The 18,166-nt window shown below is 35.2% G+C and overlaps 1 protein-coding gene across 1 annotated transcript in view; it reads left to right on the top strand.

The window, feature by feature from the left end:
* The window catches only part of LOC124369659 (ectopic P granules protein 5 homolog), a 335,562-nt gene that overhangs the window by 147,537 nt on the left and 169,859 nt on the right, over positions 1-18,166 (top strand). The window contains exons 17-19 of the mRNA XM_046827710.1: positions 2,102-2,249; positions 12,180-12,323; positions 13,169-13,343. Of these exons, the coding sequence (XP_046683666.1) occupies positions 2,102-2,249; positions 12,180-12,323; positions 13,169-13,343 (467 nt within the window). The remainder of the gene's footprint in view (positions 1-2,101; positions 2,250-12,179; positions 12,324-13,168; positions 13,344-18,166) is intronic.

Here is an 18,166-nt window from a genome sequence, read left to right on the forward strand (position 1 = left end):
TTTTACCATGAAGGAGGTTAGGCTTATAGGTCTATACGAGTTGGGTTGAGACGGATCCCTGTCTTTTTCCCCGCACAAATTCTACTGTGCTGTCCTCCAATTCTTTGGATTAAATCGTAGGATGTAGCTGCTTCTAAACAAAATAATCAGAGTTTAGTAGAATATCCAACCCTTCTTGGAGAAGGGCTGGGAAAACTCCATCGCCCCAAGACATTTAAATGGCTTGAAAGATCTTATTGCCCATTTCATTCTTCCAGATGTAAAGATTTTTTTTACTTTTGTCTGGATTTAGCAACCTCCTGACCAGTGCTCTCCCCCACTACAGAATACAAATCCTCATTTCGAATCTAGAGACTGCCAACAACAGTTCTGTTTGTTTTTTCCTCCAGGTTCTTATTTTATTTTGTCTGATTGCTCTCTTATATTAATTTAGGGCTATAGGTAAGGGATCCAGTCATCTGTTCTTTTTGCCTATCTTAGTAGTTTTCGGGTTTTATTTTTGAGTGTTTCTAACCTCCTAATCCACCAAGGCACATCTTTCTTTTGCCTGATTTATCTGAGGGTGCAGTTTTTCTCATAGGCCTTTATGATGGCTTGCTCTACTAATTGAGCCAACCTTTCTAGTTGAACTTCATATTTCTGGTAGAGTTCTATTTCCTCGAACTCTTTGGCTAGGGACACTCGGTATCCCCTCAACTCCCACCTCTTTGTAGAACCTAATGGGGCAGTGGTTCGAAAGTGAAGCCTCCTGTGAAATGTACCACCTTACTATATTAGTGTTTTTGAGTCCTTTAGGTAAGGTTATATCCAGAACTTCTTGTCTTGTTCTAAAAATAAAAGTCGGACTACACCCTCTATTTTCTAGAACTAAATCATTACAGAACATATACTGCAGGAGATTCTCACCTCTTGGGTTTATGTTGGTGCTTCCCCAACAAGTGTGGTGCGTGTTGCAGTCATAATAATACAGTTGTTTTAAAACATTATACCATAATTTTGATTTTTTTTTTTAAAGTTAATGCATTATACAGTGTGAGACGATATACCTCGCCTTTTAATATTAAAGTTAAATGATATCTCTGGTGTTATTGGTTTTATGAATTATAGATTAATTGGATGAAAATTGTGTTTTTGATTATTATACACCACTATTAGTAAATCGCAAAACTGTGGTATCGATTCCTAATTCCTACCTAATTTGTACTTATTCTTATTGATAAATAAGAATAGTTGATTGTAATAATTTCTATTAGGAATTGTCTGATACCAAAAACTTCTATTCAGATACCGATACCAAAATTTGGTCTCGATTCTGAATTCAATACTGATTACTGTACAAATAATAACTGAGGTTAATTACTAAATAAATATTATTAATAACTAATGACTAAATGGTAATTAAAGAATTGGCTAGGAAGAATAGGGTATTCCTCTTCTTCGCCTGCCCCTCCTACCCTGTCAAAACTCTTACTTTAAAACCTGGCTTTTTGCCTTCTTTAATAATAAATAGTAAGTAATTAATGTAATTTGCTAAATTTTTCTGTTACAATTGAAGAAGATGTGACTAGTGGGATCAGCCAGCCAAATATTTCAAACCACCCTTAGCCATGATAAACATTTTAAGATATAAACTTACACACATAGTAAACGTCTGTTTGGTTACTACTGAGAAGTGTATGTCCAAAAAGAAGACAGGCATTGGTGCACGAACATAGGAAATAGGAACTGCAAGCTAAATATTATTTACAAAACTAAGATAATTAGTTGATTTCGTTATTTATCTACATGTTTTCATATAAAAAATACACCATTAACAAACAATATAACAAAAAATAGCATTGCATACTGCCGCAGTTGTTATCCGCAAATGATTACAACCGACTTGTGGTGATGTACAAGCTGTAAGCATCATATTAGGTACAAAACTACTTTAATTTGACTTATATATGTTTTTCCATAACATAAGTGAAGAAGTGAAGGTAGGAACACGTTTTAGTGGTCTTGCCTCTTGAACAAGAAAGAAATATAATCTGGCAAGGCCAGTCAACTGCTCTGTCAGACATGATAGTAATACAAGAGTTTATCACTATCGTGTGTGCAGGTCACAACGTTCCTCTCATCTGCAGCCGAGGATTTACTCTCCTTTCCATGCTCCAGTCCTGCCAACTGTACACAGCTGTCATCTCATTGCTGCAGCACTTGGTTCCACTTTTCCTCGACTGTCCGAGCACATTAGTTGAATCTGACAAGTAAGCCAACTTTGTTGTAATTTCTAATTAAATAAATTGTTATTCAATTCAAAATTCTTTATTCATTTTTATGCATATGTGATACAATGAATAGTATCAAAGTTCTAGATATTACCTAAATAATATTTACAATGTTAAGTACAGCTAGTACTTAATTGCAAGCATCTTGGAAACTATAAAGAGAGGTGGATAGTTCCTCAATGGAATAGAGGGCTTTGTTGATCAGGTACTCTTATATTTTTTTGAACTTAGGGCCACTTTCAGTTTTTATGTTTTGTGGGATGTATTTTAAAAATTTGTTCCCCATGTATGTAGGGTTTTTTTCCAAAAACTTCAACTTATGGTTCGGAATAATCTCGTTTTTTGCTCTAGTGTTGTAATGGTGACTGGGTGTCTTAGAATTTAAATTTAATTGTTGATTTTTTTGCTAGAAGGATTGATTCAAAAATATATTGTCCATAAACAGTAAAAATTTTTAAATGTTTAAAATGTTCTTTAGCTGAATCATTATATTTCAGCTTCAGCATTATCCGTATTGCCTTTTTTTGTTGTTTTAATATATTTTCCATATTTATTTGTTTAGTTGAACCATAAAGGGCTATGCAAAAAGATATTGAAATGTATTAACTTTCTGGGTTGTATTGATGATCTGGAGTGTCTATAGAAATTGAGCAGTAGATTCCGCTCGGACATGTGGTCCATGTGAACAGGCAGAATAAGATAAAACAGGGAATCACTTTCATTTTTACAAAAAATTATCCAATTAACATCATCCAAACTAGGCATTTTCCGGCATTCCAAACCACCCTAGCTAGTATCTATTGACAATTGTTTACTTTGAAAAAACAGGCTCTTTGGTCATTGATGGTTGGAATCGTCCAACAATTTTTATAGAATTATGTTCTGGACTGTTAACATTATTTACAAGTATATACTCGTACATATACTTGTGACAGAGTTAAAAAGTATCAGTATATGCTTGTACAAGCTTAGTTAGCCGATCTTCCCAGTCAAGTTAATTCCTCACACAGTGAGATGGGTTGTATTAACAAATAAAACCAATTGAAGCTTAAGAGTATCATTAACTAGGGTTCTGCAAGTCATAACGTTTCTAATCAATCCAAATTAACCCACTGGGACACTTACCAGAATGTCACTTGTTGCGGCCAAGCGGGACTGAATAATCTTGCCCGAGCGGCACTCATTGTGCTCTTTCTAGACGTTTATCATCGTGTTTTGTTTGTTTTTCTGCTAGATCGCAGTTTTGTGCCCTCGTGCATTATTATAAGCAATTATTCCGTTTCGTTTCCTTATGTTTGCACACTGGAACCACAATTAATAGCTTGTTTTGTTATTGTTTATATTTTGCCATATGCTCAATTTTCACCATGTCAATGTTCTGCTTACATTCTATGTATTGTGCTCTCAATGTTTAGTGTTTAACTGTTTATAGTTGTTAAGTGAGCGTTTAGTCCTTCCGCTACCTCAAGGAACAAGACAATTTGCGTACTTTAGAAGTAGACAGATACTCAGACAGTGATATTGAGATATCAAAGATACTCTGACTGACACAAAGGTGAATTATAAAAATTAAATGAATGGTCATTGTATTTAATGTAAATAGTTTATTTTAATTATAATTTTAATAATAACAATGGAATGTAACAAACAGTTTTATCTCATCTCCCAAACAACTAATTAAGGAGCTTGTCATAAAATCATAAAAAAGTGATAAAATGTAAGAGAATTTTGATTGTTTTGTTATTATGCTTTATAATTAAGTAATTCAATACAAACTGGTTTTCCATGTAAAAAAACATTGCACTGTTCTAAATAAAAAAATATTGAAACAGATAAACAAAAAAGTAATAAAATACTGACAGTTGCTTTTGATTTTTTGGTTTTCCTTACTACAATAAAATTGTAAAAATATACTTAAAAAATTAAATTAACAATGATTTGGAGTAAGCAACAAAAACTATTGTAGAGGAACCAAATAGACTAAAATGTCCTGAAAAATGGACTAGTTTATCTGTATCCAAACTCATTCTATTAATATTTTAGTAGACACATGCATTTTTGCCAACATCAATTGAAATATTCAGTCCTAGACAGCTTAGGTTAATGGCTTTCTCAATTGTTTGAATTTAAATTGTGTGGTCATCATCTTTATAAATTTTGTATACATTTAGCAGTGTATGCAACATTGAGAAACAGTTTTGAATCAAAGAGAGTTTTAAGAAGTTAAGTTATTTTTTGTCAGGTATTTTTGTTTTATTTTATGTTAAGGTTGGTACTACACGGCTTGTAGTAGTTGTTACAGCTATTATGTCTATTACAGTAAAGTTTGTAAGATTTAAGAAATCAATTTTCTGAATCTGTAGGCCCAGAGGCTGTCTACAAGGTGCCCAGGTGTCAAAGGTGGTCAATATAAATGAGAATTTCTCTCCCACCTAGGGCCTAAATATGTTGTTATCCACATAAAATTACGAAAATTGTCTTCATAAAATATGATTTAAAAGGTAAAACTTTCTTGTGAACAAAACTCACCTATCAAAACAATTATAAAAAAAGTTAAAGCTAACTAATTTTTAATGTCTGGTGTTTTAACATAAACTTGTTTTGGTAGGTTTACTATTTTTATCACACTTTGCCACTGTTGTTTGATACCACCTGCATTTTCATTATGTGTTATTCAATAGTACAAAAAATTAAAATTTGCACCAGAAGTGGACAGTGTCCAGATTCGGCTTCAACTCCCGTAATGTATTGTGTACAGGAATTGCCTTGGCTGCCGTTGTTGTGCAACATACACAATGCAGTACTTACACATTGATTTTTGTTACCTTTCACAGGTTCCGGTCCATAGTTCTCTGTCACTTGTCTGCTGACAGGCAGTGTACAGATTCGGCTTCAACTCCCGTAATGTATTGTGTACAGACAATAGACAATAGACAATAGACAACTCTTTATTAACATATTCATCAAGAACAGTAATGCGTCAAAAATACATAGGTTATAGTTGGTTATTTAAAAAATTCTGCCTCTGAGTAGAAGGGTCGTTCCAGGAGCCAGGTCGTCAGCTGAAACTTGAAACGTTTTGGTTGTTCTCTCTTGAGGTGTTCTGGCAGGTTGTTGAAGTATAAGGCACCTTTATAGCTGGGTTTTTTGTTCAAACAGTTCAGATGATGTTGCGGGATTGTGAAATCGGTTGCATGTCTGGTGTCGTACTGGTGTTGATCCTGTGTCTAGGTTGTGCTGTTGTGAAGGTGTGAAGGATTACTTCTCGGATGTAAAGTGAGATGGCTGTAAGAATTTTCAGTTCCTTGAAAGACTCTCGACAACTGTCCCTGTAGTTTAGGTTAGCCAGGCATCTAATTGCTCTTTTTTGTTTAATGAGTACTTTGTCTAGGTTGTTTTTAGAAGCTCCTCCCCAGGTTGCAATGCCATACCTAAGGTGGGACTCAAACAGAGCAAAGTAGGCCACTCTGGCTGCCTCTGAGCTGCACACTTGCTTGGTTCTGCGTATGACGTAGATCCCAGAGCATAGTTTCTTGCAGAGCTGGTCTATATGAGGTTTCCATGACAGCTTAGAATCAATTATGATGCCCAGATATTTCGTGGTGTTTTCAGTTACAAGTCCAGGTAGCGATACAGCAGTGTCAGTTTGTTTGGTGGTGAAAGTCATCTGTACTGTTTTATTTTCATTCAGGGCCAGATCGTTTGGAGGAGCAGTATTGCTTAGTCCTGTGGAATTGTGTACTGGCCCTTTCATTTAGTAATTCTGGTGTCTTATCGGCAAACGTTAGGACTGTGTCGTCGGCATACATGACGGTATGTCCATCTTCACCAATCCAACTAGGGAAGTCGTTCGTGAGAAGGAGGAAGAGGACTGGTCCCAGTACAGAGCCCTGCGGTACACCCCTTTGTATGTTAACAGCTCTGGATTGGGCCTTATATCTTGTGCTGTTTTTTTGTATAGGCTATTTCCACTATCTGTTTCCTATCACTAAGGTAGCTGTTTAAACCATTTTGCTGCTTCCTCTCCCACACCCAAGTTCCTCAGTTTGAGCAGAAGGAGGGTCATGGTTCAGGCAGTCAAAAGCCTTGCTGAAATCAAGGAACAGGCTTGTAGAAATGCAGCCATCTTCTAGTTGGTTTAAGATGTGCTCAGTCATTGAATTACAGCTGTAGTTGTAGATCTGCCTTTGAGGAACCCGTGCTGCTGTTCAGTGAGGAGAGTCCATGCTGATCTAGGTGATGCAGCAGTTTGTTTAACACAATCTTTTCAACGATTTTAGAGAATGTTGAGGTTAGAGAGATTGGTCTGTAGCTATTTCTTTCCGTAGTTGGTCCGCTCTTGTATTTTGGATAGACCTTGGCAATCTTTAGCTTATCTGGAAATATACCCTGTGAAAGTGATTTATTTATTAAGTCTGTTAAAGGTACTAATATTTCAAATTTGATGATTTTTAACATTTTGGCTGAAAACCTCATCAATTCCAGCTGAGTCTTTTTGTTTCAAAGAGTCAATGGATGCTTGGACTTCTTTCTCGAGTGATTGGTCCAAAGTTAAGAATATGATGTGTTGTTGGTGGAGAAACTGGTAGGGTATTCATTATCGTGTTACAACTGTTCTGTAGTGTTCTTTCAGCTATTGTTGAGAAGAATTCATTGAAAGAGTTTGAGACTTTTCTTGGGTCATCTATCATTCTGTTATTAATTTGAAGGATGAACTGGTTTTCGGTGGTGGGACTGGGCTCTTCTTCACAATTTATAGTATACCATAAAAGCTTTTGACTTGTTTTCTGAGCTATTGATGTGGGCGGTAGCGTTTTCTCTTCGGAGTTTTTTTAGATGTTGATCGTACTCTTTCTTCTTAGCCACTGTTCTAGTTTTGTCCTCATCTAATCCGGTTGTTTGCTGTTTATCAAGGGCTTTTTTTACATACTCGTTCTTGAGCCTGGTACATTCTTGATCCCAGCACTGTGTTCTTTTATGTTTTAACTCTTGATGTCTTCAATGGGCAGGCATAATTTAGGGCAGATTGGGATTATGCTGGTTGAATCTATTGTATGCTTCATTTACATCATGAGTTATTATTACACTTTCCCAGGTTTGGGCTTGTAGTTTGTGCTTTAAGGAGCTCTATTGCATTTTTTTATTGTAGATTCGTTTTTTTTTCTTTAATTTTGTCTGTTGTTAGTTTTTTAGTGTGTACCTTTGCTAGTTGCGCTGTGTGGTCTGAGAGTCCTGTTGCTATGACCGAAGTCTGTATTTGTTGAAGATTAATATTTGTACATATCCAGTCTATTGATTTGCTGTGTTATGGGTGATTCTTGTAGGTGGCAAATTAATTCTGGTGATGTTAAAAGGAGTTAGGGAATTCTTCTATTTTTGCTTTATCTGTGCCGTCAGTTAGAGTATCTACATTGATGTCCTCCCCATTATCAATACCTGTCTATCAGCAGCAAGCACTCTTTCTAGTTGTTCTGTAAGAATGTCTATGGCTTTGTCGAGGTTTGCACTTGGAGGTCTGTATACACCTAACACCAGCAGAGGTTGTTTGCTGACTTTGACTTCAAAGAGTGCTGTTTCACAGGTCAGTTCTGTTTCCTCATTACTTGTGCGTATGAGTGAGACATTCTTTTCCAGACCATTTTTTACATATCCTACCACCCCTCCCTTAACGTGGTTTTCCTAGAGAAACCCCCAATCAGTGAGTAGCCTTCTATGCATGTGTTTTGGAGATTTTCATGAGAAAGGCCATGTTCTGTTTATTTACAATGAAGTCGGGGTTCTCATCTTGTAGAAAGTGTGCTAGCCTATCAGTTTTGTTGGATAGCCAGTTTATATTTTGATGTAAAATTTTCAGTTGGTTGTTAAAAGTTCGTTTTTCTAGTTTATTGTGATTAGGTATGGCCGAGAAGGATCTGTTAGTATTGTTGATAACTGTCTGGTGTGTTATATTGCTTGTGGCTTCAGTTGCACGTTCTTGTTGAAAAAGTATCTGGTGTGATAGGCCTCCTTTTTCCGAGTTTTGCTTTTGATGCCCGACTCTAAAAAAAGCGGAACTTGTGTTGGGGTTTTCTTGCATCCTGTTTTTTTTTTTAGGGTATGCTCACTTGGGAAATTAGCAGTTGGGGTTTGCAGAGGCGGCAAAAGAGGACCATTAAAATCATTGGCTGCATCCATGTACATGTCACACATATTTGTTTGCAGAAAATTCTTTATATGTCTCATTGTCTTTAAGTCTTTTTGCACTTACTGGAGGCTGTTTACTTGTCCTGAAAATGTCATACTGCTTGCTGGAGACTGGAATTTCATTTTGGGTAACAGTTTTTAAATGTTGTTCTGTACATGTCTTCACTTTTTGTTCCTGAGCTTTATTTTTTTTAATCTGTAAGGACACACTGAAGTGGTTGTTTTTTCCTTCCTATTGCATGCTTCTTACCTTTATTTGGCACAGGCATATTTTTAATTTCATTGCTCCAGGGACGATTTTTCGGGGTAGTATCTTGTGATGAGATGGTTTCAGTTTGAGTACTCTGCTCACACAGGACTGACTGTTGTGTGCCAGCAGCACAATGGCAGTGAGATTGGCTGGTGACATTTTTAATCATTGTCTCCATTTGGTCCTGTTTGACTTTCATTTTGGCTATTTCTAAAAGAATAGTTGAAAAATGTTGTGGTCTGGACTGTGGTGAAAGTTCTCCGCCTATTGTCTGAGTTTCAGCGTTCATTTTTCTTGGAGTTTCCAGTTGGGCTATATCTGTTTTATGAATCAGAGTGCTGCTGTCAGAAGACAAAAATTTGCTTTTCAAGGTCACCAATTTTTTTGGCATACTCTGAAATAAGCTGTTCTTGTTTATTGTCATGATCTTCAAAAATGGTTTCGATTTCAACTATCTTTTTCCTTTCTTTTCCAACCTGTGCTTGAGTGCAGCTAATTCTTCAGACAGTGTTTCAAATTCTATTGAGATAGTTTCCTTCCTCTTCAGACATTTCCTCGATCTTCGCATCACAACCTGCCAGCCTACACTGAAGATCTGCTAGGTTGCGCTCCAAAGGTAGATTAGTTGTTTTTTCAGCAATTTATTTTCTTCCAGCAAAGCAGAACCTATGGTTGCAGCCATGGTGAGCTTATCTTCTTCACTGGCCGAAGTTTCTAGGAAGTTGTTTTCGATGAGGCTATTCTCCAAAGTTTTTAATGGAACTGTTGCAGATCTCATTTTCAACAATGGGGGATTTCAATGAGAGAGGCATTGTATCTCTAAGGTTTTTCTGGGCTTTTAGCATGGACTTGGTCAGGTGACCTGTGTTCTTCATGGAGTTTATGGTCATTGTGCTCAGTGGCAGAAAGCACACTACATTGGTTGCATTTCCATGTAGTGTGTCCAGCTTTTAATAACTTTTTAAGGTCACTACCTGAGATTCCAATGCATTTTGTGTGGAACCATTGCTTGCATGGCCCTGTACAAGCTATTGAAGAGTACCTTACTCCTATACCACAGGTGCCACATAGGTATGTTGACATTATTATTAAAATTGGCAATGATAGTAGTTATGTCTACCACCACAAATATTTTATTTATTTGTGTATTGGTTTCGGTAAAGTAGCTAGTGCCAACAAAAAGCTTGTCAGGTGTGTCAGTAATTAATTTGAAAATGCTTAATGATTGATTGATAGTTATGTGAGTTATTGCTGCCTTTACAAATTAGGTCAGGTCTTGAGTTTTTACTATGTTATTCTTGAAGTGTTTTAGTGAAATGTACTTCCAGTACTTCCAGGCAAGTTTTGGTATATTTGGCAGAAACAATCTCATTAATTAGAAACATAACAGTATGCTTGTTTAATCTATTGTTATAAAATATTATAAAATCTATTGAATTAAATATGTATTATATGGAAGAAATTGTCAAATTTAATTAAAAAAGTTCAAACAAATAAATAAATGCCCATTAAATAAATTATAACAATCATAAATCAGTTTTCCAATTAGCAAAAAAGTAGACACCCACAGCAGGGATTGAACACAGGTCCTTCAGAGTAGCAATCAATCACTCTACCACATGAGCTATTGGGCCATGCAATGTGAAGTAAGCTAAAGATAAGATAGAGTTCACTTTGCCTCAGTTAATTAGTCATCTAGCAGGTAGAAAACTGTTCATTGGAAAACCTGTTCACTGTGAGTACTATGACCAAGTGGAAAATGTCAAAGTCAACTGTTGACTATTGCTTATAAACTTTCTCTTCTTTTAAAATATAAATTCTTTAAGTGTCCTTACGTATATATTTTTCATAATTTATGTAAATATTAGTTAACTGGCAATGTAGCTTGTAGGTTAGTTCTTTTAAAAATTTTATTAAATCTCTTTAAATAAAATAATCTTGTCTTGGAATTAAGAAACTTATTACTTAGTACGTCACCAATGGTCCAGTCTGTTGTTAGAGCACACAAATAATACACTTCAAATTATTTATAATGTTTAAATAGATACAATTAACTAGACACCAATTCACCACATCTAAGCCATATAAACCTTCAAAACCTTCAAACAGGAATTGCCTTGGCTGTGCCGTTGTTGTGCAACATACACAATGCAGTACTTACAACATTGATTTTTGTTACCTTTCACAGGTTCCGGTCCATAGTTCTCTCTCACTTGTCTGCTGACAGGCAGTGTACAGATTCGGCTTCAACTCTCGTAATGTATTGTGTACAGGAATTGCCTTGGCTGCCGTTGTTGTGCAACATACACAATGCAGTACTTACACATTGATTTTTGTTACCTTTCACAGGTTCCGGTCCATAGTTCTCTCTCACTTGTCTGCTGACAGGCAGTGTACAGATTCGGCTTCAACTCTCGTAATGTATTGTGTACAGGAATTGCCTTGGCTGCCGTTGTTGTGCAACATACACAATGCAGTACTTACACATTGATTTTTGTTACCTTTCACAGGTTCCGGTCCATAGTTCTCTCTCACTTGTCTGCTGACAGGCAGTGTACAGATTCGGCTTCAACTCTCGTAATGTATTGTGTACAGGAATTGCCTTGGCTGCCGTTGTTGTGCAACATACACAATGCAGTACTTACACATTGATTTTTGTTACCTTTCACAGGTTCCGGTCCATAGTTCTCTCTCACTTGTCTGCTGACAGGCAGTGTACAGATTCGGCTTCAACTCTCGTAATGTATTGTGTACAGGAATTGCCTTGGCTGCCGTTGTTGTGCAACATACACAATGCAGTACTTACACATTGATTTTTGTTACCTTTCACAGGTTCCGGTCCATAGTTCTCTCTCACTTGTCTGCTGACAGGCAGTGTACAGATTCGGCTTCAACTCTCGTAATGTATTGTGTACAGGAATTGCCTTGGCTGCCGTTGTTGTGCAACATACACAATGCAGTACTTACACATTGATTTTTGTTACCTTTCACAGGTTCCGGTCCATAGTTCTCTCTCACTTGTCTGCTGACAGGCAGTGTACACATTCGGCTTCAACTCCCGTAATGTATTTTGTACAGGAATTGCCTTGGCTGCCGTTGTTGTGCAACATACACAATGCAGTACTTACACATTGATTTTTGTTACCTTTCACAGGTTCCGGTCCATAGTTCTCTCTCACTTGTCTGCTGACAGGCAGTGTACAGATTCGGCTTCAACTCCCGTAATGTATTTTGTACAGGAATTGCCTTGGCTGCCGTTGTTGTGCAACATACACAATGCAGTACTTACACATTGATTTTTGTTACCTTTCACAGGTTCCGGTCCATAGTTCTCTCTCACTTGTCTGCTGACAGGCAGTGTACAGATTCGGCTTCAACTCCCGTAATGTATTTTGTACAGGAATTGCCTTGGCTGCCGTTGTTGTGCAACATACACAATGCAGTACTTACACATTGATTTTTGTTACCTTTCACAGGTTCCGGTCCATAGTTCTCTCTCTCTTGTCTGCTGACAAGACATTTTTGAAAGCTGCAAAGTCTCTAATAACATCAGACTTTCCTGGCCATATATTGCAGCAGTTTGGAGATATGATACACTACCATCTGGACAACTATTCCAGGCAAGTGTAGATCATCTAACTGACTTAATCTATTAAAGAATACATGTGTTTCAATGTACGTCGTGCAACGTCATTTAGGTTGTTTATTGTGTGAGTGTGGTGAGTCTTGTGTGAAACTTTACACCTTTGTTTATTACGCTGCACTTAAAATCTATAAAAATTTTATATAACTATTAATATGTACAGTTGTAGTATAATGCAATTATAATATAAATTTTATTGTTTTAGTCAGCGTAGTAGTGACCTTCAATATATCTCAGATCACATTACAGAATTCAAAGTAATACAGGGCCTTGTAATTGTATATTGGCCTTTTACATTGTATAATGCTTCAAATCTTGACTCATTAAATAATTACAACAAACAAAAATAACAATTAGGAATGTGGAAAAAGATGACAACCAGCTCTTCAGCAAGAGTGGTTATGTCTCTTCACCATCAAACTGTATGCTATTGAACATCGCTCTTATGGAGAAATTCTACTTACTCAATAGCACAATATTGCTTATACAATGCTTTACTGATGACTGTGACTGAATGGACTTTGTTAAGTCCAGTGTGCGACAACATTTGTGATGACACTGATTGCTAGGTATAAGCTGTCATAAATTTCCTGAAACGTATGACATTATAATATAATGGACCTTGTGTTCAAGTTTACAGTTTGATGGAGAAATTACTGGTGGTTTAGTGATAAGGATATAAATAATACAACAGTTTTAAGAAAATTGCAGTTTTTGTGATCAGTGACAAGTGGATGGATTTTTTGGATTGGATTTTTTTCTGCTAGAACATACAAACAATGAACGTCTCTTGCAGACTAAGGGATTGATGATGTTCGGCAGGTACAACCTGATGTCTTCCACACCTCTGGCCCAGCTCTGGCTGCAGAGCTTGTGCATAGTGTGGAACGAGGAGCCCACCAGTGCCTCCTACCTGATGGACGTGGTCCTGTCCTGTGCATTCTTCCGACCGGATATCACTGCCATGGCGTACCACAACCTCGGCCAGTTACTGCAGGTGATATTCCTTTCATTGCCTCTTACGATACCTCGGGTTGTCGTATTTAGTTATTTCTTGACCGATGTCTAGAGAAAGGTGCCAGAATTAATACCTTTATTAGAAATAAATAAATCTTTATTGTTACAAACTTTTCACAATATAGCACAGATATAAACCAATTGACATTGTCAAATACATATTGTCTTGGACAAGTTAATCCAAACAACCAAACATACAATAAAACACTAAATAGCGATAAAACACATACAATAAAACAGCATATTAATTGACTTATCATAGTAAAGCAAATATATCAACCTGTAGACCTACTTAAAAACATAAAAATCAACATTAAAAAACAGTAATGTAGTGCTTTAAATTAAAAAAAAAACTTCATTTAAAACTCACTTAAATTATAAAATGTTTTTTAAAGGGACAACTCTTTAATGTTATCTTGAAATGAACTTGAGTATATAAATTCCTTAAACTTAAAGGGAATTTATTGAAAAGTTTTTTCCTCATGCAGTATGGTGTCTTTTCCACCCACCACTTTCAAATGATGTCTGGTGTATTGAAAATTAGTTTTATACCTAGTATTATGATTGTGTTTATGGTTTTCATTAAAAAGGGTGTTGTAATTAGACTGTACTGTTAATAGGGGTTTGAAAATTATTAGGCTTGGTGTAGTTAACATTTTATGTTCTTTAAAGATAGGCTTATAAGAAGGCTTCCAAGGTGAAAATGTCATTATTCTTAAAAATGTCTTTTGAATTAAAACAATTTTATCTGTCTGTTGTAAACTCCCAAAACTCAATCCCGTACTAAAGAATTGAATAAAAATAAGCATAATATATAATTAAACATGTTTTAAATTTACGGCATGTCTCAAAATAAGCATCTGAAAGCATGCTGAGTTTTATTTTCTTAAAATAGTTTCAATGCACTTAGTCCAATTTAAATGCAAATCTAGTTCTAGCCTAAAAAATTTGGTGTTTTTACTAATATAAAATCTTTGCTATCTAAATTCTAAATCACTAAAATAATGATTTGTTGATTGAGGAGTACAAAATTTTACCAATTTAGTTTTTTCCTGGTTTAGTTTTAGTCCATTTGCTTCAAACCATTCCTTTAATTCGTCGTTATTCTTAGATTTAACAAGTACAGTTGTATCATCTGCATAAAGTATTAGACTGTTTGATATGTTTGCAGGTTGATCATTTATGTACAAAAGAAACAAAAGAGGTCCCATAATTGAACCTTGTGGAACCCCAACATTTATTGCTCCCACTGTGATTTAGATTTAACATATTTTCAACAGATGACTATCCTTTGATAAAGATTTGATAGATAGGATTTGATCTATGATATTGAATTCTTAGAAAATTTATAAGCATATGTGTTTATATGGTGTTCATGGTGTTCAGTACTATATGGTGTAGTGGTATGTTTTTTTTTAAAAATAAATTGAAATAACTAACTTGTTTGACTTGTAAAGTGTTTTAAGTTTCACAGATAAGTTCATTTTAGATATCAGATATATAAATTTGCATTGCAAACATGTCACTAATTTAATATTTTAACTTATAATAAACACTTACTATTTGTTTGCCAGGCCACATGTTAGCTGAGGACTGCATTTAGTGTTAAATTTGTAACATAAATTATGTGTAGATGCCATTGGTTGGTGAAAGTCTTTCTAAAAAACACTATAACACAATTGGTATAAAGAAATTGCACTTTGAAAATAGTTTTAATTTTTTCCTCAGAAATAATAGGAAGTAAAAAAGTGTTTAAGTAGTTATTTCCTGTCTGAACACTCCATGATCTGCCCAATTGGAAACTTGTAGTCTGCAACTGTGACAGTGGGATTGCTTATCAGCTGTTCTGTTGACTTCAGCTGGCAATTACAATGAATTATATCTTCTGTTAGCCACTGTCTGCTACTGAACTGGTTAAGTGGCAGCTGGCCCTGAGATTGGCGGTTCAAATCCCACTAGTAGCAAATAATTTTTGCAAACTTGAAATCAACTGGTGTAGCATATTTAATGATTTATTGCAATAAACATATGCTGCAATAATATTTATGAGTATTTTAGCATTTTTTCAATAATTTCCTGTGATTTTATGGCTATAAATTTATAAATTTATATTTATTATTTTATTTACTTGACGTCAGAGAATAATGTGAGAGTATGAGAATAATTATAGCATTTTGATTGAATTATTGTGATGAAAGTGATTGAACAATTGTTTTATTAAATGAAATTTTGTATGTTTTATTTATTGATAATTTATTAATAATATGAGTTATGGTTTAAACTAACTTGTATAGTTTGAAATACAGTTGCATTGCTAAGGTCTAAGTCTCATTCTTCCTTAATAAATTACACTAATAAAATTGGGAAAAGGACACAATACCCCTGTGGGAAGTGCACAAAAAATGTTAACAAATGTAAAGCTGTTCTATGTAAGGGACTGTGCGCTAAATGGCATCATTTGAAATGTACTTCATTGACTTTAGTTGAATTCAATGATTTGTACAAGACGCCAGGGAACTGGGTATGTGATAAGTGCTCATCAACTGATGTTACTCTTGGCCTTGAAGAAGAAAATGAAGAAATCGCCAATGATATAACCCAGGAGATTGAAACGCAAAATAAGATAATAAAAATTTTAAATGAAGACTTAAATTTAGCCAATGAAGAAATCAGAAAACTCAAAACCCACTGCTGAAAACTTGAAACAATGGTTTTAAATAAAGAAGAAACTACATTGCTACTAGAAAAAACAAGTCCAGGAGTTAAATTCTATAGTTAAAAAAACCTGTATGGCCTAAGTTAAACAAAAGTGTTTCAGGATTGTAAGACCAGGTGGTCGAGCAAGGGATTTACTAAATAAAAGAAATATAGAAGCAGAAAAATTAAAGAAAAACGATGTACTGATTGTATTGTGTGGGACCAATGACATTGCAAGGAATGAAGCGGAAGAAGTTTTTGTAAACTTAACATCAACACTACAAAAAACTACAGAGACTAATGTTATTGTGGTGGACCTTCCAAAGAGGTATGATTTGGCCGATTGGTCATGTGTGAATGGAGAAGTTTATGAAACAAACCGGCGAATTAAAGATTTCTGCCAAAACTATAGTAATGTTATGTGTGTAGAAGCAAGTGAAGCAGGAAGACACCTACATACTCAGCAGGGACTCATCTCAATACGAAGGGGAAAAGATGGATCACTGAACTCTTAGCAAAGAAAATTGTGGAACTGACAACCAAGAAGACAACTACTGAGGAGGCTCTGAACTTGAGCATCAGTGGAGATCAGCCCCCTCCCCCCGGCACTGAGCCCTCTTCAGGAAACGACCTCAACACCCTCGAGGCAACGGACCCATAACTTTCTCAACAGGACAAGACAACAGACCCTTAAGTATACTCCACTTAAACATCCAATCAATCAGGAATAAGCTTGACTCACTAGATCTATTCTTGGATAATACTAGCTATGATATTTTGACTATTTGTGAACATTGGCTTTGTGAAGAAGAGATATCTCTGTATACTCCCCGTGGGTATAAATTGGCTGATAGTTACTGTAGGAAACATTTGTTAAGAGGAGGCAGCGTAATATTTGTCAGACAGGAAACTGAATGTAAAATTTTAGATGTAACAATGTTTGCTTATGACTTTGGTTTTGAAATAACAGCAGTATTTTTGCCTGAATTAAATCTTTTAATTGCCTCTTTATACAGAACACCTGACACTAATGTAAATAGTTTTCTGATTTCGTTAGAGCTATTTTTATTACATGTCAATAAAAAACACAGTGATAAAAAAATTATACTTTCAGCAGATTTCAATATACATATTGGTAAAATAACCTCAGAATCACAGTCTTTCCTGAATTTGTTGAGATCATTTAATTTATATTGCTTGAATCACAACCCAACTAGGGGAGATGCAGTACTAGATAATATTGTTACAAATATTAGCAAAGATAATACAGAATGTCAGGTTATTGAACCACATTTGTCAGATCATGCAGCTGTGTTTGCAAAGCTGTATGGTCTATTTCTTGCAAATAAAGTTAGGCCTCATAATCCAAGCAATTTATATAAAAATATTAGAGATTTAACCCCTACAACTATTTAAAACTTTAAAGACATGTTAGTTTTAAGAGACTGGAGGCAACTATATTGTATGTCCGATGTAGAAGAGGGTAATGAATATTTTATTTCTGTTTTGACAAATTCTTATAACAAATGCTGTAGAATTAAACAGGTTAAATTAAAAAATCTTAACAGGCCAAGAATTAAATGGCTTACACCAGAACTGAAAAAGATGAAAGAATTCATCATTTTACTTTATGACAGATACAGGAACAGTAAGGGTACAATAAATGAAAGTAAACATAAAGAAGCATATACTGATGCAAAAAGAATTTACAGAAACAAAATAACTTTAGAAAAAAAACATGCCAATGAAAACTTTATTGCCAATGCTTCAAATAAATGTAAAGCCGTCTGGAATATAGTTAAAGCTCAATCAAATAATGGCAATGGTAGTAACAGCTCTAGTCAAGTTAGTGTTATTGATTCTGAAACGTTTAATGATTATTTTGTTAATTTAGTAGGTAAGTTAGGTTTAAGTAGTTCTAATAGAAATGTAACTAAGAATCAAGCCATTGATTATGTAAATACACATGTCACAAATTGTTCTGAGGATGGAAAACATTTTAAATGGAAACCAATTAGACAAGTTGATATTTTAAAAAGTGTGCAAAATCTAAGTACTTCTCGTAGTGAAGACTACTATGGGTTTTCAAACTTTATTGTTAAAGAA

The sequence above is a fragment of the Homalodisca vitripennis genome, chromosome X (genome assembly GCF_021130785.1).
Source record: "Homalodisca vitripennis isolate AUS2020 chromosome X, UT_GWSS_2.1, whole genome shotgun sequence".
NCBI lineage: Eukaryota > Metazoa > Arthropoda > Insecta > Hemiptera > Cicadellidae > Homalodisca > Homalodisca vitripennis.